General features: G+C 42.1%; 1 protein-coding gene across 1 annotated transcript in view; it reads right to left on the minus strand.

The window, feature by feature from the left end:
* Positions 1 to 600: 600 nt before the first annotated feature.
* Col25a1 (collagen type XXV alpha 1 chain) overlaps positions 601 to 26,881 on the minus strand; it is a 394,115-nt gene continuing 367,834 nt past the window's right edge. Inside the window, exons 31-38 of the mRNA XM_032897332.1 lie at positions 25,240 to 25,275; positions 23,537 to 23,590; positions 17,252 to 17,305; positions 15,982 to 16,008; positions 14,966 to 15,019; positions 10,549 to 10,626; positions 8,572 to 8,610; positions 601 to 5,386 (exon numbers count right to left, since the gene is read on the minus strand). Of these exons, the coding sequence (XP_032753223.1) occupies positions 5,384 to 5,386; positions 8,572 to 8,610; positions 10,549 to 10,626; positions 14,966 to 15,019; positions 15,982 to 16,008; positions 17,252 to 17,305; positions 23,537 to 23,590; positions 25,240 to 25,275 (345 nt within the window). The 3' untranslated portion in view covers positions 601 to 5,383. The remainder of the gene's footprint in view (positions 5,387 to 8,571; positions 8,611 to 10,548; positions 10,627 to 14,965; positions 15,020 to 15,981; positions 16,009 to 17,251; positions 17,306 to 23,536; positions 23,591 to 25,239; positions 25,276 to 26,881) is intronic.

Genomic DNA, 26,881 nt, shown 5'->3' on the forward strand with positions numbered 1-26,881 from the left:
ACGTAGACATGGCTACAGCAGCCAGTCAGGAAGTAAGAGTGGCGGTCGGAAGACCTGAGTCACTCACTCACTCTTCATCTCGGAAATGAAAGAGTGCCTCCTGGGAGAACAAGTTCCAGGCAGGGCAGCACCACAAAAGATGCAGAAAGGAGGCGGGTGGTTAGTGAGAGGAAGACCTAGCAGGAGAAAGAAAAACAGGTGGAGGAGGCGGGGCCTGAGTGCAGAAAGGGGCGGTGACTAGAAAGGCACATTGGAAGGGCTTTGGCATTTGCAGATCCCTGCTGCCCTGGGCAAGCATACAGTCACAGGTCGTACACTGTATCAGTGTGGAGTGAAATAATGTACTACGCTTTGATGGGATGGGAAGAGGAGCAGGAAACTCAGCGTAAGGTAACTCACACCATCCACATAGGGAATTCCAGCAGAACAGGAAGCTGAGTTTGGACGCATTATTACACGACCCAGGAAACACTAATTAAAAACAAAAACAAAAACCCCATCACACTATGGTGTTGTGTGGGTGGTATGGTTATAATACTGAAGAAATGTAGAATAAAATTCTTGGGCAACTATTGCTAAATAAAAGAAAACAGGACAAAGTTCTCAGGAATATCATTAAAACTTTATAACAATACAATTATCATTGTTTGCGTTAATGTAATAATTACACACTTTTTACATTATGAAAATAAGTCATAAATAGTGTAAAAATAATTCCGAAGGTCAACTTCTCACAAACTAGGAACCCTGAAAACAAGTTTTGAAAGTAATTAAAAAAAACCAACAAATCAGAAAGTGAACACAAAACAATCATCTCCAGATTGCAAATCAAAACCTTCACAGGCCTTTGATTCGGTAATGACAGTTGGAAAAATTACAACTGAAATAAAAAATCAAACAGGAAAAAAAATCAATCTTTTAAATATTTACACTACTGAGATAATCAAGTTTGTGCCATATGTACAGTGAAAAGATACAACGCATTCTTAGAATAACCAAGTAACACGAGACTGACCCATAAAACATTAAAATAAAACCCTACACACAAGGTTACATGTGCCACCCCCCCCATTCCCCTCTTACTATGTATTTATGTGAGTTTTTGGCAATATAAAAATAGCTGCACATAGAGATGAACTTTAAAATGTAAAAAATACAAATAAAAATATAATATTTCCAAAAGATAAATCAGATACGTACATCTTTTTAAAAATGTCCAGCTTAATGAAACATTTACAACATTGTAAAGAATATCCACCCAGATGTCAGCAATATGGGAGCCATTCCTCCTTGAATCCGACTCATTAGTATTTCTGAGATGGGTCAGAATGTCAACTCATTTTGAAAAATGTTGGTATTTTTCTCTTGTCAAGAAATCAAGCACAACGGGGTCCATCCTCCTGTCTCCAAATCACTCTGCCAATAAGCAGGGGAGGCAGCTCATACATTTTAGTGGAAAAAAAAAGTCATTAAAATGTTTATTAGTATAAAAGTAAGGAAAACCCTAAATAAATTCACCAGCAATCTAAGTGAGAGGAGTGTCTCTGGGCATAAAACAAGGGGCAAAAAGAAGATGAAAGAGAAGATAGCTTAGGAAAACAGACCTGGTTCCTTTCTGTAAAAGACAAAAGACTTTTACAGCTAAGGGAGCTTGGCAGAATTGTAACTGCTCAGGGCTGTCAATCGCCAGCACCAGAGCTGACCTCCAAACGATTTCTGGGATAATAAACCTCCCATGAACCTCGTAAGTTAGCAAAGCTTTTGTTTTCTTTGTCTTAGTAGCATTAAATAATTTGAACATCAAGAAAGGAAGAAAATCAAGGTCTCAAATGTCAGCATCCAAGTTTCTCACAACCCCTTATGAGAAGATGCCAAACTACAGTAAGACAGGTATAGCAGGTGGCGGGGATTAAAAATGTTATTTTTTTTTAATGCTTTGATAGCAATATTTTAAAAGCATACTTGGAAATACTTTAGGCGTGTTTCCTGAGTGCCAAACATGTAAGACACCAAGGACAGCTTCCCCATAGGTACAGAATGGTGCTCTGACCATTTTCCTAAGCTAGCAGATATATACACAATGTACATGTCATACATGTAAACTGCCCCGCTAACGCATCATATGCACAGACTGTAGATACAAAGACGCAGAGCTTTGTACTGGTAGGAAGGGGAGGCATTCCAATGCTCTCCATAAAATAACGGGGCAAGGAAGAATCTTCCAAGGCTGCCTTTGATGGCGGGAAAGGACAGCCATTTACCGGGTGACCTACGTGTAATGCAGACTTCTTGAACACTGGCTACGGAAGCTGAAAGGCGAGTGACTCAAAAGGGGAGGCAATCAATGCGAACTGATAAAGGCGTGTGGCGTATAACGTGAGCAAAGAACACGGGGAGCTGCGGAATGCGGGTTCACATCAGGAAAGGCTGGCCACTGAACTACATTTACAACAAATTCATGAACTCCCAAAACGAAACTGTGCACTAACAGCTCGGGAACGCCATTAAACAGAGAGATGAAATTATCCACAGTTGAGGTCCACGGCCCATAAAGATAAAAAGGAAGAAGACGTAACAGCACCAACAATACTAATGGAAAACACTGCAAAGGACACAACAATGCCATCCTTTAGAGACGTTGGCTGTCTCTGAAGAAAAAAAAAAAACAACCCAAAAACCTGACCTTGATGTAGTTCCCATGGGTGCTTCATTTTTTTCTTAATTCTCCTAAAGAAGTCTTTATAAGAAAGAATGCTATCTATTAACCTATGTACTAGCAATGATGACTTATTATTCACTCATTTAGAAATTATTCAGCTTGATGATAAAATGGATGATTAATGATGTCTTAAGAGCCCAAAGTTTAAGGCTAACTCATGGTGGTTAACCTAGCAATCCACTAAGCACAGAGGACCACCATCGTCCCTTCGGTCTGTACGTGAAATGGACGTTTACATATTCCTTTAAATGTGTCTTACAAGCCAGACCCCAGATGCACACACAGTCTAGGCGGTATCTTTCCAGGGCTCTGTCCAGTGCCTTCCTGCTTCTTTTGTTGAGCTAGTCTCATTCGAATCTCTTTACGTTTTAAATAAACCTCTTTCAAGTGGAGAAACAGAAAGGAGGATAAGAGGATATATGGCCTCAAGACTCTATAGTTGTTCTGGTTTTCTTTCCTGGAGATAATGTGTAGTCTTGGGCTCACTTTTGCCCCTTAAAAGATTTAAGACGAATTGTTTCATATATTGAGAAATACCTTACCCTAACTACATCATACAAGAAATTGTTAGAAAATAGTCTCCATTTAAAAAAAAAATACTAAATTGGCTTAGGAGTGTGGAATGTTATCAGAAATATTAAATTCTAATCTCAGAAATGACATAAAGAAAAAGAAGACACCATTTTGCATGATCAAGCATTTGGTTACACAACATGAATGACATCTTAGGGTCTGTGTCGAAGCTGTAGCTTCATTGCTGTTATCCCAAGCATGAACTAATTTCCCCTCTGGTGGTAAATATCCAAGCCCAGAACCAGAAACATTCCCATAAAAATGGCATTTAATCACTGAGGGAAATGAAATTCTCTAATGGGCTACCAGAATGGCGGTTCTCACTGAGGGTGCTTCTTTGAGGCAACCCTTCCACTTAGGATAAGTTATTTCAAAACATGTCGTGAAGTCTTCACCATGCAAAGAAATGCCCAGGCTAAGACTCGGGTGAGTTTTGAGCAAGTCAATAAAAACAAAGGCTCGTTTTTTGGCAACTGTACTTCAGAGCTTTCTGAGGCCTCAGATTTGGTCTGTGTATACGACACTTAGAAATGTAAAAACAAAAGTGAGAAATAAACTTCGATATAGGAAAAAAAAAGCTTAGAAGAAGCAAGTTCATGCTACCAAGCATAATAAAAATTTGACTTTACAATAACTGACAGGTACATTGTCAATGTAAATAAAAAATGTAGTGAAACAATTCTTAACCTTCATACTTTACAACAGTTAAGCCAAAAATGGAATCTCCCTCTAATTTCTTCAATTATCTCAAACAAACAACCAACAAAAAAGAGATGCGAAGAGCTTATTTTTTGCGGTTGGATTCAAATTATGATCTGAAAACTTTTCTAAAAATATTGTTTAAAAACCCATGAGACCCAAACTGAAATAAATGGTTTCTGTTCCTGGACTAAGAAAATAAAAGTATGAGAGAAACTGGAAACTACGTTTTGTTTCTCAAACTTGTAGAAAAAAACGTTTGGTATGGATCAACCTGGGAAGAAAGGAAGGAAGGGACACTTTCCGACCACTTTTGGTAAAGTCTGCATTCGTAGCACGGCTTATTCTGTCTGATCCCATCTTGGGACGCAGTCTCTCTCTCTCTCTTCAGCAGCTCTGATAGGAGGTCCGCACCTTTCAATCTGCACAAACAGGGGCCTCCGTTTCAAGACTCTGCTGTCTCCAAAACACGGCGGCATACCTCTGACATTCTCCCAAAGCATCAACAACCGTGGGAAGTCTGATCAGATCATGTAGAAAACCAATTTCTGCTGTTCTGGGTTTCGCGTTTGTAAAGCTCCTCCCAACTCGGTCACGTGAAAGACAGTGCAGGATGCTGACCCGGTCCTCTTCCCACCTCTTCGCTGCCAAGCGCAGCCCGAGGAAAACTAGTGGCCGCCATCAGCCTAACCCTTTGGTATTTCAACCAAGGTGGTCACAGGAGCCCACAAGATGTGGATCTGCAGTCGGGACTGCAACTCCCTCAAAATACAAGACCAACTGTGTGTGTGTGCTCTCCGCCAACTTATCTCTTTTTGGCAATAAGCCACGGTGTAACCCCCTTGAGATGACAAAAGGAACAAGAGCTCAGATGTAGTCAAAGAACTCACTGGGCAGCATGCAAGCAACTGCACTAGCGCAAGCAGGTTTGGCACACGGTCATGCTGGTTTTAGTCAGTTTCAGTAGGTGGTGTAGGCATGAATGAATGAATGCTACCAGGGAAATGTGTGACGCATGTTCATAGCTTTGAGTCCATATTTGGTCACGATTTCATGTAAACTATTTCATGGTGCTCTCTGTCCATGCAATGAACAAGCCCCAAATAGGAAAATAGCAAAAGCAATCAATTGTTCTCTATCACTGATGTCCGTATAAACACATACGTTCACATAAAATAGAGACACTATATTTCCTGCAGGTTCCTCACTTCCGGGAACTGCCTCACTTCGGGGGTGAGGAAAGATGGACAAGTGTGCTACTGTGGACAGGGAGAAGCAGTGTGTTGGGTGAGCAGACCTCACACTTGCAAAATCTGCACTTCAGTTTTTCAACTATAAATATAAAAGGTGGACCATTATATACACAACTTCATGCTTAGAAGGTCAGATTCATCACTGCAGAAAAACAGACAACAAAAAAGACACACGTGGTGTTAGTAGTTCTTTGTTAACAAGTCCAACTTAACATTTATTTTACAGACACTGGAAGAACCTTGTAATGTTTCTTTTTTAAGTCACCAAGCTGATTTGATCATTTGATCTCTCCCATATTAAAGTTTAAAAACTCCAGTTTACCTTAATTCTCTTTTTAGTTCCCACCCACATTTTTTTTTCCATTGCCAACTAAGAACTTCATGATAAGGGATTGTCTAAGTCACTGATCTGAGAAAGCAGAAAGCCGCGATCGACCTAATGGCCAAAGGGTCTAAGCTCAAAGGCACTATTGACCGACACCTTCCTGCATAACATGTGCGTGCATTTCCTGTTGATGGTTCCTCCTAAGTCTAGCCTTGCCTTGCTAGCAGGCTGATAAGGTGAACCTGCCTACTATAGTTCTCATGCTTTATGACAGTTCTGCTGGGATAGGAAAAAAAATTCCCCAAGCCTCTGGTTCCTCATTTTGAAGAACCACTCTGTGAAGGTCTTTGTAGAACTGCCATTGGCTCTGAGATCAAGAGGCAGATTGCGTTGTGCTATTAGTTTGTAGAGCAGATCTTCAAAGGTTTCTTTATGATTTGTTTGTTTGTTTGAGACTGTGTTTCACTGTGTAGCCCTGGCTGGCCTCAAACTTTCAGAGCTCTGCCTGCCGTCTGTGTATTGGGACTAAAGGCATGTGCCACCATGTCTGGGGAATGTCTTTAGTTTTACTCAAAGAAGAATTGACGAGAAAAGGAAAACGCAGAGGAGAGTGAGACAGTGGTTGTGTCTTGGCCTGCACGCCACAGGCAACTAGTCCAGAGTCCCCGTTCAGTGCTTTCACTAATAACACTGTGTCTTTCTTTCTCCAAGAAAAACTGCGTGAGAATGAACCTGTCAGCCGGCAGATGGTGGTGTACACCTTTAATCCCAGCACTTGGTTGGCAGAGGCAAGTTGATCTCTGTGAGTTCGAGCCAGCTTGATCTACAGAGCTAGTTCCAGGACAGCTAGGAACATACAAAGATACCAAATAAAACAAACAAACAAACAGAATGAACCTATTAATACCCATCATGGAGGATCTATATGTATGTATGTATGATTTCTTAGCAGTTTAGACACCGTTAAGGTGACCATACTACTTCGAATAATCTTGTATCTATGCTTCTCTAAGCAACCTAATGAAATTCATTAGACCATCAAAATAGCAGGGGACTGACTGTTGGAACGAAGATCGGGGGAGTACGGAGATACAAGATAGGGTAATATAAACAAAATGTATTATATACATGTATGAAAATGTCATAACAGACCCATTATGTATAACTAGTAATGCTAATAAAACATTAAAATTCCACAAAAATGTTCATACTGGTAGCCTGAATAAAATAGGACTAACCAGAAGCCACCTACTGGCTTCGTTTATAACATATCAATTATAAATTACTTGAATATTTGAGCTATCTAAATTGGCCATTTAAGAAACCTGAGAACATTTCATTTTTCTAACTGGGGAAGGGGAGCTCCACAGTGTGGTGACTGGAGTTCATATGTGCTGTATAGGGAGGTTTTAAGCAACGCCAGTGTTCTATCACTGAGTTATTTTCCTTTGTAGAAGATGCTAGAACCATGAGATTCATAGCCTTATGTAGAATATACTATCTGTTTCGTAGAAAGATGAATATTTACAAGGACAATTTCCACCGCACTACTCATATTTCCCCAGGCTTTCCATTTCAAGAGCTAAGACGGATATGGTGTTGTGGCTCTAACATTTATGCCCTTGTGAAATGGAAATGCCGCAGACCCACGGTGACTCCAAGTTCTGAGTGGTGTCGCAGGGTGGGGGGAAGTAAACTGTACCTGAAGGTGCAGTGTGCTAATGACCAGTTTGAAAGACTCCTCGTCTCACTGAATTACAGGGGAGAGGTTGGAGAGCGAAGGGCCATTCTGGCGTGGGGTGGTATTACGATGTCTGGGAACGGCAGGTAAGCTGGTGAGAGGATAGTTTTACCAGGTAGGATGAATCTGTTGAGGGGTCGGTATCCAGAGCCCCTCTTGACCTCAGATGCAACCAAGTTCATTATTTGATAGGCTCGGGGGGAGCATAGGGAGCTTGTAAATAAATGATGCCGTTAAGAGAGAAGGTCCTCTGCCCCCGGCTACATCTTCGAGGCTAGTTCAGAAAGCACATTACATAAGATGGCCTGATGGTTGAGTTGCTGACTTGAGAAGCAACCAAGAGCCCAGCGTCTCCTCACGTTTCCACACGCTGACATAGTTTGTTCTAATTTTGCCAATCAAGTGTGGCCGTCTACAATTACTGGACAAGCTACAAAGTATCGGAGATAAAATTTCAAAACTGCAAAAGCAGTTTGGATGCTTCCCTTATTGCATTGTTATTTCTAGGCATTTTTTTTTCCTTCTGGTAACCTGCACACTGGGTTTACAGCATTATGTGCCAAGACTCAGTGTTCCCTGGGCTGTACAGCGGGCTCTGCCTTCCTGCTGGAAATGATGCCATTACTTCTCGCTGTTTCTCCTTCCTACCCGTGTCAGCCACCAGCTTGCCGCTCTTGCAAGTTTCTTTGTTTTTCAAAGGTCTATTACTCACCTGTGGGCTACCGCATGAATTAACTAAAGCAATAGCTTTGTGTGACTGTGTGATGGGACAGAAATCAACCTATCCCTGATTTTCTGCTTTCTCAGTTGTGTGACGGATATTGACAGGGCTCTACCATATCTCGGCATATTTGTCAAAGCAACTGATATACAACAGACAACCAGAATTAAAAACCACCTTAAACAGCAGGCAGAAAGAATTCAGTCAAAGAGAGAGAGAGAGAGAGAGAGAGAGAGAGAGAGAGAGAGAGAGAGAAACAATCTTGCTCAGATATATTGCCCCTTTCCATCACAAAGAATTTGATGTTCCAGATTATAATATTTGTCAATAACTGTTTTTGCTCACTGGTTTGGAAAGAAATCAGTAATAAACACAAGCCATCTAAAGATGTTCAGAGCTGGCAGGATTTGCTTGGGAACACCCAAACAGTTTTCAAGAATGTCATGTGAAAGGTTTGTTCTGCATGGAAAGGGACAGGGTCAAGATTAGGATTTCTTTTCCAGAAAGCAAACAAACAAACAAACCATAAGGTCTAGTTACCTTTTGCCAGCATCCAGGCATAGGTAATCCATCCGGTCCCTGGTTTTGAAGAGAAGAAATAAAATTCCTTAGGCTTAGACAAGTAATATGATGTCACATTCACAGGCTAAGGGACTTCAGAAATGATTTCTATTAGGTGGCTCCAGTCATAGGCATCTCGTGTTAATTAGTGGCTCACAATATTTTACCTACTCTTGGTTAAAATGAAACTGATTATCAGACTGAGCACACAACTAGAAGATACCACAAATACAGAGAACACTATGCCTAATTTTGGAAAGGAACAGGGCACAGTTGCCCCAGCGTTTTGCTCACAACCACATCTTTATTTTTTTAAAGATTATATATATATATATATATATATATATATATATATACTGTAGCTGTCTTCAGACACACCAGAAGAGGGTATCCGATCTCATTACAGATGGTTGTGAGCCACCATGTGGTTACTGGGATTTGAACTCAGGACCTTTGGAAGAGCAGTCAGTGCTCTTAACCACTGAGCCATCTCTCCAGCCCCACAGCCAAATCTTTAAATAACACACCTGCACGGTGCCTCTTGACAGCATTAAAACATACCATACTTGTTTTTACTAAACGAGTCAGAGCATCATTTCCTTGTGTCACAATGGACTGTGGTTTGTGGTGAGGGTGATCAATGGCAGGCCATTTCTATCTGAAGTTTATAGGTCTCCATGTTCCAGGGCTTTTCCCTCGACTAGACTGCACATAGATACTGCAAAAATATACTCATGTGAAACACAGGCAGTCTAGCTAGGTGTTATAGTAGATACCGTTCACAGCGTTCATTAGTGCTTCTGGTTAAACCTTCAGAAGCCGGTTAATACTGTGAACGAAGGTTTCTAAATGCCACAGTGCTTATTGTCATTTGAGGTGTAGGCATCTTCAGATACAAATGAGACCGGAAGACGTGACAGTTGAAGGCATGCGTTTTCCTCCAAGTAAGAGGTTTCTGAAATATGACTTATGAACACCAAGCCAACAAAAGACAGAGTACTCCACATTAATATTTTCTAACTATAACAATTGACTGGATGTTTTTCTATAAACACGACCTCATAAGACACTCACGAGATATACATTTACCTGTAAAGAATCATGCTTACAACTGAAGAGTCAGGTGTAAGGCCATGCAGACCAAGTGGAATGGGATGATATAAATCTTTCTTTGTACTCAACAAAATATAGTCACGCTACCTTTTTAATTATAAAAAAAATCTATCTTTATGAATATCTGGGAGAAACCGGTAATGCCAGATTGGTACAAGGAGAAGGATCAACCAGTAGAATTTTAGATTTTAGTATAAGGAGGATTTTGAGGTCATGCCAATGGAGGAAGGAGTCCCATCTACTTTAGGAAAGTGAGTTTTCAAAGGAGAGACCATTATGGCAAAAGGTTATGTGACAAGGAAGAGGGTTTGGGCTGCAGACAATTATCATCTTTAGATGTACAGGGTGGTTTGGTTTTCCTTCCTATGGTCTCTTAACAGTGCGGCTTCAAATTGGTTAACTCTTGACCATAGAAGTCTTAAGGTTCGACTGGCCTTATTTATGCTCTGATAAAACTATCATGGAAGAGACAAAATTACTTTTCTTTCTTTTAGAGGACAGGGGAAAAAAAACAAGTAGGGTAAAAGCCCCATGTTCTGGCCTAGCAGAGCCATTGTGTGATGTAATCTCTGAATATTTATTGGGTAAGTTAATATTCCAAAGAACATAAAATGGACACATCGGTAGTGAGAACAATGTTAGAAGATTAGTATACATTCTTTGATAATACATGCTTGCTCTCTCCCCGATGCAGAGCCCGGGGAGGAGCCCGTTCATGCACACACATGTAGTATGTTTATCATGTAAAGCTTGCTCCTGAAGGAAGCACTTTACACTGATACAGACGAATACACAATAAACAGAGGAATGGCATGCAGGATGAAGGAAAGAGAAATACTGTACCAATTGGCAAGGAGCATCCAGCCCATCCAGGCCAGGCTGGCCCGGCTCCCCCTTTTCCCCCTTAACGCCACGGAATCCCTGTTTGTAAAGATTAACTCATAATGTTACTAATCCAAGAATTCATTGAAAGCAAAAATGTGCTAAAGAAACAACTAGAAGAAAAGAGCTGGGAGAGGAACAACTTAGAAGGGACAGTAACACATAGAGAAGCTTCGCATTCTCATGACGAGGCCTTTGTCAGGAAACCATGGCCTCCTCTTTGGAGGGATATGGGATGTTGTTGGCCCTTCTTCACATCCTAGTTAGGTTCCAATCAGCCAGCACCGCTTGGGAGTTTAGAAACCGAGTGGAGTTGAGTGGCTGGCAACGAGATGTCAAGGACAGCAAGTGCAACCTTGTACTTCTGAACACCTGTCTGAAGGTCTGTGCTAAATGATCCTCCCAGGAACCTGCTGTTACTGGTCCCTCTGGTCTGCTCCTCTCCCATCTCATCCTCATCCCATCACAAGACATCTGGAGACGGTTGCATCAGTAAGACATACCAACGGGCAGGGTGCATCTAATCCAGGGGCGCCCTGTTCTCCTTTTTCCCCTTTAGGCCCTTTTTTGCCTTTCTTTCCCTTTTCCCCCTGTGGATACAAGGGTTTAAATAGAAGACAGGTTTTATTTTGAGGGGGTGTAGAATAAAAAATGATCCAAAATATGGCTTAGCTAAAAATAGTCTGGAAGGCATTTACCATTGTTTACTGACGATGCACATAAGACACGGCGATGCTATAAAAAATAACTTAGACTGCCATGTTGACAGTGGATTCTGGAAGCAGGATTTATTTATTTACTTATGACAATCAACAAGAAGAAAGAAGGATACCAAAGGGGCTGATGCATTAGGAAGGCAGGTCAGTGCCGACTGCCAAAATGTTGGAGTCAACAGTGAATTAGGGCTTTGTTCTTTGGACCAGGCAAAGATGGCGGACAAGTTATACTGAACCAGTCAGCATCAGGGGGAGCTTTGGGTAACAGAGACTCCATCCAATTTTGATTACTTTAACTTTGCCTTTCCCCTCCTTTTTCTTTAACATATGATAGCTGTACAGACTCAGAGGGAAAGGCAGCAACTTTGCTCTCTCCCAAGGCTGTCCACTCATACTCTTATTTTGCAGCTCCCAGTAAAAATATTCCAGAATTAAAATGTGCTTCTGCTGTGTTTAACTTTTCCTCACCAGCAAAAATAAAAACGAACCCTTGACTTACTCAGTTAAACACACATCTCAGAGGCTAACTAACACTCGGTGGCAATGCCAACTGGAGGAACAGTTGGCTAAACCTAGGCAGTCTTCCTCCATCTTTGTTGTTCACAATGGTAAATGAGTTTCCAGCTTGCAACGCTGCAGCTAGGAAAAGCAGTCTGGGCTCATTAAAATGAGGTAGGCAGGATAATTACGTAGTGGGAATGTAGCTGTGGAAATTAGTATTTGGGGATCAAGGTCAAGGTTTGTGGGACATCTGCGTGGATCCTAGGGATGGAGGAATTAAGGAAAGGAGGCAAAAGGAGAGGAAGGAAGGAAAGCACCCCAGCTGGTTCACATTAACATAGACATCTGCAAACGTATAGACAGGGAGTTGGTGCAGTACAGAATGCAAAAGACCATACATAGATACATGCGTAAACGGGAGCATTCATCCTGCAATCTGGATGGCGGTTACAATAAAACCGAACCAAACAACATGAATATTCAAAGAGAAAAGACAGAACAACACACACTCAAGAAACGTATGAGACACTCATTCAAATTAATACATTCACTCTGACAGCATGGGCCGAAGCTCCATCTTGTTCGTCTCCTGTGTGCCAAGAACACTGTGGCAGAAGGCTTGGAATCAGACCCACTGGGGCTTCTTGAAGACAGGACGTAGAAAACTGGTGTGGTTTGCTTGAGCATGAACATGAGCATTTGAAGGCAAAGTTGTAGCAGGGAGAGTGAAGGAGGAGCAGGTGAGACAGGAAATGAAGTGGACGATGCCTTTGGAAGCAAGCACTCACTCATGAAGAATCAGCAGCCCCCTCAGCAGGTAGCTTCAATGCCATGCCATGAACTGATCCTTTTCACTTGTGCTCTGCCCTCCCTGAGGTCAGTAGACCCATCTTGGAGCAGGTCTAACCAAGACCAGGTTTGTTGGTTACGTGGCATTCGTTGCTTTATTGGCAAATGGGCTTAAATGGGTTTACTTGAATTACTGCGACAGGCAATGATTTTGTGTTGAAATTTAAGTGGACAGCAAACTTTACAGAAAAGAGCCATTATGAAGAATGGTATGTTAACGCTATTACATCAACAGCATGTTGTAAAATGAAGTGATTGTCTATATTCCTCAAAGTTATGTGTCATCGTGCGTATGAGCAGTGGAAATGTGACAGTTATGTCAATTTTTATTTCTTACATCAATGGAAAAGATAAACAAAGTGTTCAACATTTAGAATCTAACTTTCCTAAATATAAAATTTGCACTAATTGTGGAAATATTTTTGTATGAGTGATTAACATATATCTGAGGGAGGGTTTGTGGGTTTATGCTATTATAAGCTACAAAAATGAAAATTTCTCCCCTCCCCTAGACTCTTCATTCTTTTATTCTTTGCCACGCTGGAAGAACGAACTCAAGGCTTTGCACATGCTCAGTAAGGACTGTACCACTGAGCCAATGTGGTATTTTTCTACTTCTTTAAAGATAATAAAATTGAGTACCACGTGATATATTTTTTTCTTGGGTAACATTTTAGACTCCTATAACCCACTAGGTAATATATAATAAGAAAAAAGAGCTTTTAAGACAATTTGCTTTGTGTTCAATGGCCTCACACAGAGCTTGTCTCAAACTGCATTACAATTTGTAGTCAGGGTTTATAACATGGAAAAGAACTTCTTATGGCATAGTCTTCTTGTTTGTGAAGTAGGGAAGTAACAGCACCCACCTCAGGATGACAGTGTGAAAATTTCAAGGTTTATCACGTATAAGACTCTTGGGGAATGGAATGCACAGGTGCTCGACATATGTGATGATGTGGAAGGTAGAGCTTGGGATGACCATGGTCTGTCTGGGCTCTTATCAATGGGAGGCTGAGAAACTCTTAACTCTTAAAACATATGCACTGGGGGGTTGGGGATTTAGCTCAGTGGTAGAGCGCTTGCCTAGCAAGCACAAGGCCCTGGGTTCGGTCCCCAGCTCCAGAAAAATAAGAAAAGAAAAAAAAATATGCACTGGGCTTTGTAGCCTTCCTTTGACACATCTCTTTTGGTTTTGCATCACAATAGGAATGAGTTTCACTGTTCAAGAGACTTTACTGGACTTTTAAAAACATTGAGTTGTTAAGTATATCGGGGCACAAAGTAATCTAAGGAGAACTGGTTTTACATTGGAGTCATAAAGTGGATGGGTATTCAGCTACTATAGTGAGAGAGGGAGGGAGGGGAGGAAGGAAGGGAAAATGGAGAGAGGGAGGGAGAGAGGGGCAGGGGAGAGAAAGGGGGGGGAGAGGGAGAGGGAGAGAGAGAAATAGAAAAGGTGATGTTTAAAATTCACAACTGAAACTTTTCTTTTAGTCATAAAACCATTGCTTGATTTTGATCCCTAAAACCTATGGTGTTGATGATCCAAGAAATCCTTAAGACCAAGTCATAAAATAATGTCTTCATTAAATAGTCTACAGCTGTTGGCTTTACAGCTAACAGAGTAGCTTCTGCACAGTGGGCATACTGTGGTCTGTGATAGAGCCTGTTTCCTCCTTCTGAATTTAAAAATATCAAAATGTATCATGCATCAGTATCTCTCTTAGGACTTCAGCAAGATAAAGGAGATCCTGGCCTGCAGGAAGACAGGCTTTGCCAAAATACCACTGAGGTTTGTGCAATGTGATCTAACTTCTGTGAAAAAGGGAATTCAATCCTCTTGGACACTGTAGTAAAAAAAAAAAAAAAATCAGTGTCAGGAAGTTGAAAAACTGTAGCTTTGATATCCAGGGGTTAGAATCTTCCTCCTATGCTGGAAGGTGCCCTTGTTTCTAGCTGTGTAGCCATCTTTTGTCCTCTTTGAAGACCTGATTCCTTAGATCAGCCATCTGTATGTTTTTGGAACACAGGACAGACAGGAAAAGCGCCTGATGGAATCCTGAAGGTTCCGGAGCAGAGCAGGCAGTGCTAGAAACACATGAGATGCATGCTGGGAGCTCTGGTAGCAGAAACACACGAGATGCATGCTGGGAGCTCTGGTAGCAGAAACACACGAGATGCATGCTGGGAGCTCTGGTAGCAGAAACACACGAGATGCATGCTGGGAGCTCTACTAGCAGAAACACACGAGATGCATGCTGGGAGCTTTGCTAGCAGAAACACACGAGATGCATGCTGGGAGAAGTCACCTTTTCTCCCTTTTCTCCCAGGTCACCCTTCTCGCCTCGAGGGCCAGGGAAGCCCTGGGGGGATAAAAAGCAAACTCAACATATCTACTGGCATAACAGCAGCAAAATCATACTGAAATCAATGAACACCACTAACATAACAACATTTCATTGGTCTGAACTCAGATATAAATACGGACCTGTCAAATAATCTTTAAACTTACAAAGAACAGTAATACTTAGAAATAGTACTTTCTACCATTTCAATGAGCTATGCACAACAGGTTTCTTGCTTTGTTTTTTTTTCTCTTAAGAAATGTAGGAGAAAGAACATAGGATATTAATTTGAATCTTGGCATGTTTACTGACTTGTATGAGTCTAGGCAAATCACTTACTCTGCCCTTCAGTCCCCTGACTATAGGATAAGGTTAATGACTATCTGTCACACAGCTGTTGTGGATGTTAAATGAGACGGTGGATACAAAGTGCCAGAATGATGCTTGGACATAACAGGTGCTCAATAAACAGCAACTCTGGTAACATAATTACTCACATAACACTGACAAGTAATGATTGCTCCTGGAGGCATTATTTTTGACAGTGTATTCTTAAATAATTTTTTTTAGCATGAGAGAAAATATACATAGAGACCTAACAAAAAAAACCCACTACATAACAGCTTTGACAAAACACTCTTCCCCAAGGGCAGAGTGAGAGGCAGACAGATTTGAGACATATTAACTTTTTCTGTTACTAGGCCATGCTGATGTGGAGTGCCCTTAATTTAGGAAAGTATTTTGAAAGCACCTCTATCCAATATCAGTTACTAATTTTATATGAATTATTTTTCCTTCATTTATCTTATGCAAATACTGATGTATTTTTATATTGCTGATGTGCGCATGGTAATTATATATGTGTTTGTGTGTGCACATGCATACATAGACAAAACATCGTATGTTCTTGGCGTCCCTGGTGATGGAGACCTCTGACTGTATTCATTTAATTAAAGGATGCTTGCTGTACAATTACTTACATCAAGACCAGGCTCTCCATCTTTGCCCTGCCAAAGAACCATAGCAGCTACATTAGTGTTCCTGAGTGTCACCAGTAGGTTCTTGTTTAAGGCAGATCTGGGCATGCACTGTTAGTATTCAAATGACTATGCCAGAAGTGTGGAAAGGCTTCTTGATTAGTGAAATCTCTTTAAGCAAGTGAGGGGACTGTTAGTTAAAGTTATAGGGCATGAGGAATTTAAATTCTTTATCAGGGTAAAGAGATAATTTTGATCAGGCTCTAGGCTTGCCCTTTGGCTCAGTAGCTCAGGAGGTAAGTGTGAAACAAGGCAAGAAGATGTTTAAAGTTAAAAAAAACCCACAGCAACACTGATGGAAGACACATTGACGCACGTTTAGTCTGACAGCTCAGTTAGCCTTTAAGTTAATGCAGAAACTGTTTATCATCGAACATAGTTTGAATCTGGCCAGATGCTCAGAGCGTGAACATCATAACTTCAGAAGCTGCTTTGCAGTGACCTTTGTAGAAGAATTTCCAAGGAGGGTTGGTCCAAGACGCAAGATGGTAACTTTGCCCCAATGGTGCCGGTCAGCATGTTGGTAACACTGTATCGCATTCTGCTCTATCCAAAGTCCCCAAGAGCTACTCTGTTTCCATTAAGTACACTTGGACACTGTTTCAAAGTTAGCATCCCTTAAGGCACTGAAGTGATTGTAGATCAAGTTTACTATCGGAGTTCATAAAAAGTACGTGGAAAGCCCAGGTGGTTTAAAAGCCTAAATGCAGCGTATGCTACTTTGAGTCCTACCCTACTGAAGTGACCCGGATCACTGTCATTATGAACATCAATTTCATTTGGATCATAATTTTCACCAGTGAGAGAATTTTTTTTTTGCTAATAATCTATAAGAATAGACGAGGTTGGTATAAATGAAGCTTTCACATCCAATTGGCATGGGCCAATTCAAGACAGTGCCAGTTATGAATGTCCATTCTGATGGCATGGGAAGGTTGCCATCTGTTAGGCAGAGTCTTGCTTTCTAATTAGTGCTGTTTATTAACTAATCTCTGATCTCCAGTCATATGACATGCTTGGGTGTGTCTCTATGTACAGAGACCATTTGAGACCGAGTATAACTGTCTAACACAGAACACTGTATTGAGACTATGTATTGGACTATCTTTGCTCCTATAATGAGATTAGTCTGTCCACTAGGGAAGGGTTAACCGTGTCAGTGGCGGGTCACAGGAACATGCAGATGGTGGCGATCACATGACAGGGAACTCACAGGTAGCCCATAGGGCCCTCGGGGTCCAGGCTCTCCCACAGCTCCTTTCTCTCCCTAAAATGAAAAAGCAGAAAGTTCCAATCATACACGGACCCTCACATTCCCATACGGCTCACAGAGCAAGGCCGCCACTTAAATGTCCTATCGGAATGCCAACTCCTAGATTGTAGTGGTAAAGATGTGAAAGTCACCCATCATCATGGCAGACGACCAGATGGCTGTTGAAAAGACAGAGCTGCCACTGCCTGGCTGTGCTAAAGGATCGCCGTGTGGAGGAAGGACACTGCTTGGCTTCCTCCGGCCTTTGTGTAGAGCATTGCTGTTTGAGTGTTAGCACTCAAAGGCTTTTGAGTAATTTACAGTTTGACGTTTTGGATCGGGAATATTTGGCCTGAATTGCCTTTTTTTAAAAAAATGTAAGATCTTTTAAAAGTCAGGCCCTCTTTGGAGAAGCCCTTCCCTGACCACTCTCCATTTCTCCACCTCTCCTCTTCTTCCGGTCCTCGTGGTCTGTGAGACACACTGGTGTTACGGTTATTTTCTGTCTGTGGCTCTCACTAGAGTGGGCACACTGGAGCTCCAGGGCCCCCCAGCTTCGGTCTCATCCTGTCCACCATGTTTTTTAGAGTAGTGCCCAGTAAATATTAGCAAATGTTAGATACATTAATCCCATTGGGCCATGCATTGTTATACACATCTTGTTTTCTTTTTGAAAAGGAAGATTTAAACATGTTTCTGGCTTCAGTGAGTGCATGATGTGTAGCATAACCCTTTATCTACTCTCAGTGTCTCATAGGGTTGGCAATAGGGTTAATCTAGAAAGCTTGCGAAGAATCAAGGTTATTGGAGGTGGTCAACGGACAGAAAAAATTAACCTAGTCAGATGCAGATAATAGCACCCAACCAATAGATGGAAGCCAGGGTTCCCCTGTGGTTGAATTAGGGAAAAGCTAGAAGAAACTGAGGAGGAGGGAGACCCCATAGGAAGACCGGCAGTCTCAATTAACCTGAACCCCTGAGATCTCTCAGACACTGAGCCACCAACCAGGCAGCATACACAGCTGAGATGAGGCCCAGACACAAATACAGCAGAGGACTGCCTGGTGGTCTGGCCTCAGTGAGAGAAGATGCACCTAACCCTGGAGAGACTTGGGGCCCTAGGGAGTGGGGAGGTCTGGTGAGGTGGGGGTAGGGGGTGGGGACATCCTCTTAAGAGACAGGGGTGGGGCTGGGGGGTATGGGATGGGGATCGGTTGGGAGGTAGACTGGGAGGGAAGACTGGGAAGTTTGGACTGTAAAAAAGGATGATGATGATGATGATGATGATAAAGTGTTTTTGTGTTGCTCTCTCCAGACTAAAATGTGTATTATTATGTAGCATGAAGTTCCAGGAACACTGGTGTCATTGCAATGAGTACCTCCATGGAGAATTACACCTTCTTTACTTTACTTGCCTTCTATCAGAGGGGATTAAAGTTTAGACCATCTGTGTGTGTGTGTGTGTGTGTGTGTGTGTGTGTGTGTGTGTGTGTGTGTGTGGTGTGTATGGTGTGTGTGTGGTGTGTGTGGTGTGTGTGGTGTGTGTGTGTGTCTGTGTATGTGTGGTATGTGTGTGTGTGGTATGTGTGTGTATGTCTGTGTCTGTGTGTGTGGTGTGTGTGTGGTATGTATGTGTGGTGTGTAATGGTGTGTGTGTATGGTGTGTGTGTGTGTGTGTGTGTGTGTGTGTGTGTGTGTGTGTGAAGCCAGGTTTCCCTGAGGATTCTACCTGTAGAGGTGTGGGGCAGGGCTCACCTCTCTCGTCTCAGGGTTTCCATCTTAATGGATAGGGGGTTGGCCAAGCTACTTAACACCGTCAGCTAACGTGACGCTCGGCGCACAGTGAGATCACTGGAGATGGATCTCTTTAAGAGTCTGAGCTCTTAACACTTTATATTTGCTAATAACGTAACACCAGTGGTACGCAGGGCAGTGGCCAGGCTGTCGATGAAATAAGGTTTACATTTCAATTATATTTCTGGCTCTCTCTGGAGGTGAGGCCTCCAGAACTCTAGGAACTTTCTCAAACCTTCTGAGCTTGGAGTACATTAGTCATAAAATAAAACAGTGATAAATGTTCTGTGAAAATTGTCCTGAAGACTATATATGATAGCAATATATGACATTATGTGGTGCTAAATAATTAATGTCACAAGGGTGGCCTGCTGTACAGTTAGGGGTCCTGTTTTTAATGGAAGCTTTAAAGCATGCTGATTTAAAATCAGTTTCTTTCAGATGCATTTAGCAGTGATATTTGTGAGTTTTAAAATGGTGGTGGTGGTGGTGGTGGTGGTGGTGGTGGTGGTGGTGGTGGTGGTGGTGTGTGTGTGTGTGTGTGTGTGTGTGTGTGTGTGTGTGTGTGTGTGTTTTGCTTGTATGTTGGGAGTGACAGTCAGAGGCAGTGTTCACAGAAGCAAACTAACTGGCCAGAAGCAGCCTGGGTCCAGTTTAAATATCACCGTGGAGCTTCCCACCTCCCTTCCTTCTCCTGCCTCCCTGAGAACCTTGGCCTACGTTGTTTTTAAGAGACAGACACTGGGGTGTATCTAAATATGGTTACTGCTCACTGCAGAGCTTGTCTGCAGGGTTTCTCCTCTAGATTAGCCTGCCTCTCACAGCAGGGCACCATGAAGTGTGGACCCATGAGCCAGTGCTGGCCAAGGAGGCACTGGGGACACTCAGCTGGAAGCTCCAAGGAAGGTGATTCTCATGCTATGGCAGGTCTCCCTCTCTTGGGGAGAGCCCTTTCCTTGCTACACGTCTCCCTGGGTGACCCCCTGCGCCTGCAGCTAGGATTTTGCCTGGATAGAAGCAAGGCCTAGACTCCTTTGGCTTTTTTGGTTATAGGAATCAGACATTACTTTCTTGCTCAAGCCACATGGGAATTGGATCTCGTCCTCAGCGCCAAAGCATCAATCCCACTGACCGCATCTTCGATAACCTCAGAAATAAAATAGTAACCCAGGGACTTGAATGCATACTGTTCCCCCACCTAGATGAAGGGGTTCCAAAAGAATCATTGTCCCTCTTAAACTTAAAACACTACAGGGTTCAAAGGCCAGAGGAAGAAATCAGTATTTGAAACAAAAAATGGGCAGCAGCACGGTTTTGTGTCGGATTCATCTTCCCCGGAACGCCACTACCATGCTTTCAGCTCTGGGGACACAGATCCAAAGATTCAAAGCAGCTTGAAGGACAAAGTGTGTTGTTTGATGTAACATCAGAGGAGAACTAACTCCAGGCATGGCTTCAAGTGCCCGATCCTCTACTCAGATGAAGGCATCTGTGGGGGGCAGGGAGCACGGAGAGCTGATGCGGCAGCCATGCATCTGAGAAACCCTGCACGGGAAATGCTTCATTTCTTTGTAGGCTGGCCGAATTTTACCCAGGCTCCTTAATTTGTGTATCGGCAAACAAGGGCGGGTTCTAGAACGCCCTGCCTTCGCCCATCCTTTCCGCTTTAAATCAGAAACATCTGCAAGGAGACTCCAGATGCCACCTCCCGAGGCTCACCCTTTTGCTCCGGCACTTGGTTCGAGGGCGCTTGGAGCGCGCTGACACACGATCCGGTTTGAGGGGACACAAGTGTAGCACTTCACACTGCACGCACCTGCCTTCCAACTATGCACTCGAAAATTCTTAGCGACTTCATTTGCTCTTCTGGTTAATTCAGCACTAGCGCTGACACCTGATACCCTTGAGACACGGCTGAGCTATCGGAAGTAGCAGCTGATTTACCAAACAGCACACCCTCTTGAGCCCCCAGGGCACGTTGCCAATAGACCTCCTGAGCCTTGCTGCTCCAATTTCAGGATGGGCTGAGTTTCTTCATCCAGGGCTTGAAAATGAATATCAGTAGACGCTCTTAGCTTTGAAGTATTTTTTAATGAACCTAATTATTGGAACTTGTTGGTTTGCTCTTAGAAATAATAAAAGTAGATATAGATAATACATTCTCAAGGATTCATCTCTCGAATTCTTCTTGGGTAAAGCCAGACTTCACTAGGGTCTAGTCCATGGTATTTGTATTAATTTTGGTCTTATTCTCTGAATTAATTTCTTTTTCTTTCTTTCTCTCTCTCTCTTTCTTTCTTCCTTCCTTCCTTTTTCTTCCTTCCTTTCTTCCTTTTTCTTCCTTCCTTTCTTTTTCTTTCTTTTTTGCAAAGATTTCTTCTTTGCAATATAAACTCACTTAGATGAATGGAAATAGATGCTTCCTTACTCAGCCCTAGATGGGAAGGCGCCATCAAATCCCTGCCCTTGGTTCACAGGGAACCCCGTGGAAGAGGAGGTGGGGAAGTGTATAGGCCAGAGGAGATGAAGGGCATCAAGAAAACAAGGCCTTCTCAGTCAGCAGGAGCAAAGCTCATACGAACTCACAGAGCCTGAAGCAGCACGCACAGGGCCCGCACAGGTCTGCACCAGGTCCTCTGTGTGTGTGCCATGGCTTCTAGTTGAGTGTTTCAATGGGACTCCTGAGTGAGCTGAGGACTGGGTCTTTGATTCGTGTGTCCTCTCTTGGTCTCTTTTCCTTCTGTTGGTTTGCTTTGTCCAACTTCAGTGTGGCTTTTTTATCTTGTATTTTATTTTGTTATATTTTAATATTTTCTCTTAGAAGCCTGTTTTGTTTTTCCTAACGAGAGGCAGAAAGGGAATGAATCTGGAGTGGAAGGGAGGTCAGGAGGAACTGGGAGGGGTACAGGAAGCAGAGACCATAATCAGGATATATCATGTGAGAAAAGAATCTATTTTTAATAAAAGGAAAAAAATAAAAAAGACAACAGATGCTTCACCTGAAGAGTTATATGTGGGTATATATTCATGAGCATTAATAAAAGTCTATGTGATGACGATGAAAATAAGTGTATGATTCAGTGTACCAGAGTAACTAGCAAAGAAGGGTGTCTTCAAGTAGGAGGAGTGTTTCTTTCACCCCCAATGGATTGCATTATACACAGTTGTATCTGATAAGCAGTTACTGCATGCATGAACTTACATTACACAGGACTAGGAAATCAGAAGGCACGTCAGAGACATTACTACCCGGTCCTCTCTTTAAAATCAAATTAGCCTATTCTGATGAAAACTTTTATTTTAAAAAGACCACAAACTTGCACAGTGAACCGTGCCAACATTGTGAAAGCTCATGTTCAGCATATTATATCTTGCACAGTGTATGGCGGGGAAGTGGATGACACATTTCTACACACACACACACACACACACACACACATGCACACACACACACACACACTCACACACATGCACACACACACTCTCACACACATGCACCCACACACTCTCACACACACACTCACACACATGTACATACACACACTCTCATACACACTCACACACATGCATACACACTCTCACACACACACACACACTGTCACACACACTCACATGCATGCACACACACACACTCACACACACATGTACATACCTACTCCACACACTCACACATGCAACACATACTCACACACACTCACACACACACACACACACTGTCACACTCACATGCATGCACACACACACTTGGAGTTTTCCAAGGTGAGGAGAAGAAAAAGTGGGCGAGAAACAGAGAGGGAAGAAGTCCCAGACACACGAGCAGCTGTGGGGCCGTAGCACATTTTTGTGTGTCAGACATTCATCTTCCCTGAATGCCTATCTCTTTCTGCTCCCAAGGATATGGAAACACAGCCTAGGATAGCGAGGGTTGGTGAAAGGGCTTTGCTTTATAACACACCAAAATCACTTCCTTATGGCTCCAGGAAAACAGGTCATTCTTTAACCCTCGAAAGAAAAATGAGAACATGGGTAACTGTGTGGAGAAGGACTACGTAGATTTTGTCATTTCCTTTGGAAAAACATTATAATTTACTCAGAATGAACACAGTAGCTTTGTACTAAGATTATCAACCAGAATATGTAGTTCTGGAAATTTTAGCCCCATTGACTTCAACTTCCTGGATGAAGGCCCAAGGAAAATATCTTCCTTATGGGTTAAGAAGGAATAATGGGAGCTATTTAGTTTAGCTATGTAAATGTATGCGTTGTTTGCATTAAGGCAGACCGATTCCGAGGACTTTTCTACTCTTGGTCTTAGGACTCTGAATAGGACTTCAAATGGGCAATGTTTTCTCTCCTGGAAAATGAATAGGTTGAGATCATCGTATACAGAGAAGCCATGCTTCAATTCCTCCAGTCCTCAGCTTAAGGGTGACAACCCAAAGAGGGACTTACTCTTTCTCCTTTGGGACCTGCAGGGCCATGGGGTCCTATAGGACCATCTGCACCCTAAAAAAAAAAAAAAAGACAAAAATAAAATACTGAGACAGGCGAGAGACTGGGGTGGCCAGAAGAGGTTTACTCTGTGATTTACTCTGACTTGCCTGGGAGAACGATGCCTGCTGATGTCTTAGCATCATCCGATTCTAAAGCACTTTATTCTTAACAGTTTTTCATGCCACTTGTTTCTGAGAAGTTCATGCAAGAGGGTGAAGCGTCTACACAAAAGCTATACTTCATATTTACTGATTCTTTTCAGATGAAGCATCTTCATTTCGTCCTCATCCCTTTTTGTTCCTTCCAGATTTATTTTTGTTTTATATGTATGCGTGAGTGCTTTGCACGTATGTATGGATATAATGTGTGTGCAGTGCACATAGATGCCAGAAGAGGGCACCAGATCCCCTGGAAGTGGAGTTGGAGCTCCTAGCGAGCTACCACATGGGTTCTGGGAACTGAACCTCCGTGATCTGCAAGAACAGCCAGTGCTCTTAACTGCAGAGCCATCTCTCTCTCTGTCCCCTTGTCTCCGTAATCTTAACAAGGAAAGTAACTGTCCTTTCTTTCTATCACCCTTTCCCCAGATCCTGTCACCATAGCCACTGACAATTACGGTCAAAGTCCTCAAACTTTGTTTTTTTAGCCATTTAAATGGAAGATATGTGAAAAAGAATAGTGCTGACTTTTAGAACAACTTTTTGTAGCTCTATTATGACAGTAGGGTTCACTGCCTACAGAGCACATACCTTATTGTTTTCTGTGGCAGATAAGGTAATACATGAAAGAATGTAAGAACTCTGGGGTCTGGTGGGAAAAAAACTTGATGGTCCTTAGAGTTGAAAAATTTCAGATTTAGATTCTTAAAAACAAGGTGAGGATTTCAAATATAGTCACTCAATTGTCAGGAAGACTTTGCTTAAAGAAGCAAAGAGTGCAAAGTCGTATTTGCGGATATACAATTATTTCAGCTTGTCTATGGACTCCCCATTGCTAGTCTAGCTGTTTGGGGGAGTGTTAAAATCTCAGGATAGGGAAGAGTTCAGAGTTTCAAACTCATCCTCATGTGGGTGATAATCTTAGCCATGCTCTTACTGCCCCAATTCAAGGTTCACCTCTACAGGGCTTCTAAATACAAGAGTGACCATGGCTAAAATTTAAGATGTGGAACTGCCAAAAAACAAAAGTGATAAAAATGACGGAAGACACACGATTCATTTCCACAAATAGAGACGTGGAAGTCAGTTTTATAGAAGAAATTACATTTCTAAGCCAGACATAAATGAAAAGGAAAAGTAAGTTAAAATAAATTTCTTCTTTCTGCCACTTCAGGGCCTCAGGGGATTCTGGGAAGGCTTTTATGAATTGTTGTAGGTTACTGAGACACAACTGGACGGGTCATTTTCTCACTGAGTAAATTATGTAGACTCCAACTTCGGCTTCTGAAAATGTCCTGGCAGCTCAGGCTAAACTATGGAGTTGTGACCCCTTCTCTGTCCTTCTCTCTCCCTTTCCACGGTCCTCATCTACCTTCCCCTCTGATTCTGGCCCTAAGTGATGCCTCATCATCTGGAAAGACCGCAAAGAATGATGGGGTCTTCCCATGAGCACATGATTCACATCCAGGAAGCACATCAGAGCAGGACGCGGGGCCGACTCACCCGGGATCCTGGCTTTCCGTCTAAGCCAGATGCTCCCTGGGATCGGGTTGGTGTCAGGGTTGGTGGGTGTAACACGAATGACAAGAACAGAGATTAGTATGAGGCACTGATGAACAAATGCAACACTTCAAGCAACATAATACACACTCACAGGATTCTGGGGTGAATATCACATTGCTACAAATAGTTAGTCTTTAAAAAGTCACGTGACAATACACACCCCACTAATGATGGCACTTAGTGACATTTCTACCAGGAAAGTCTAATCTAAAAAGCTGGTGAATGAGGTTTTCTCAGTGGACTTGCTGACAATATGCAGTAAGGGGCTCCTAGCTATACGTCCACATGAAATTCATTTTCTAGAGACTATTATTACTCAGGATATATTTCTTTAGATTCTCAAGAGAAAGTAATAGCAGGCAATCTCCTAGTAAAGAGCTCTAGATCTCTGGCTACATTTGTTAAAACAATTTTTATGAACAAAAATGGTATGCTTCAATATACTGGGATGGCTTTCCTTTATACAGACATTATGTGTTGGACCTAAAGTTCACATTAGCTGCCACTAGAGGGACTTCTAGAGAGAGAGAGAGAGAGAGAGAGAGAGAGAGAGAGAGAGAGAGAGAGAGAGAGAGAGAGAGAGAGAGAGAGAATATGAGAATATGAGAATATGAATATGAGGGCTCAAGTTAAAATAATTCCCAGTCTGCCTCTCAGTTGAGTTCAAATAATCTTTATATAGATGTTTGCATGAGAAATGCCTTGAAAACCATCTCTTCTTATATTAATGCATGCCTTTATTTTGAATTGAGGGTTATCTAATTGAGATATTAAAAACATTTCACTTTCTATGTGGCAAGAGTAACTATAACTCTTCTTGGTTAAGCTCTATATAGCAAACCCCTAATGCTACTTTAAAGACAATGGATTAGATCCAGGAATATTTAAGAAGACATAGTGTTAGCACTTTACATTCTCTTGGTCAGGCTGGAGAGGGCTCTCTCAGCTTCATGCTTCAGGTGCAGTTAATTACAAAAAATGAAAAAAAAAATTCCAGTTGCCGGTGATGGCAACACAGGCTTGGGGGATTTTTTTTGTTTGTTTATTTTTACTTGAAAATTCCTTCAGTATGATTTTGTTATGATCAATGCTATACGTGTATAAAACACAGTCTTAGCCAGCAATGATTCTAAACAGTGGGTGTTGCTATTTCTTGTTTGATGATAACGTTTGGCTAAATGGTCTGTAAAAATCAGTAGCAGGCCAAAATTTGGCAGTAGGGGGAAGTTTAGTTTAGATAAACTAGACTAAAAGTTTGGGAAATGCAACGTTCCCTAAGCCTTTTTTGTTTTTTGTTTTTTTTGGCATTTTTTCTTAGTCACTATTTTAAAACTTGAAGGTAAATGTTAAAGCGATAATTTTATATTGATCCCAAGATTCCCTACCTCACTGGAGTGCAGAACTAGCGGCTAACACATGTTTTGGGAGATTTTGCGTCTATAATCCATTGATCCAATTGGCACAATTTAACTTAAATTCTAATATAGAGCTTACATAATTCACTCAACAAGTGCATGTGTACGAGAGACCTGCTGTGTCTCATTGATAAACCATGGGCTATTTTGGGAATCACGAAAGCACA

The sequence above is a fragment of the Rattus rattus genome, chromosome 3 (genome assembly GCF_011064425.1).
Source record: "Rattus rattus isolate New Zealand chromosome 3, Rrattus_CSIRO_v1, whole genome shotgun sequence".
Lineage (NCBI taxonomy): Eukaryota > Metazoa > Chordata > Mammalia > Rodentia > Muridae > Rattus > Rattus rattus.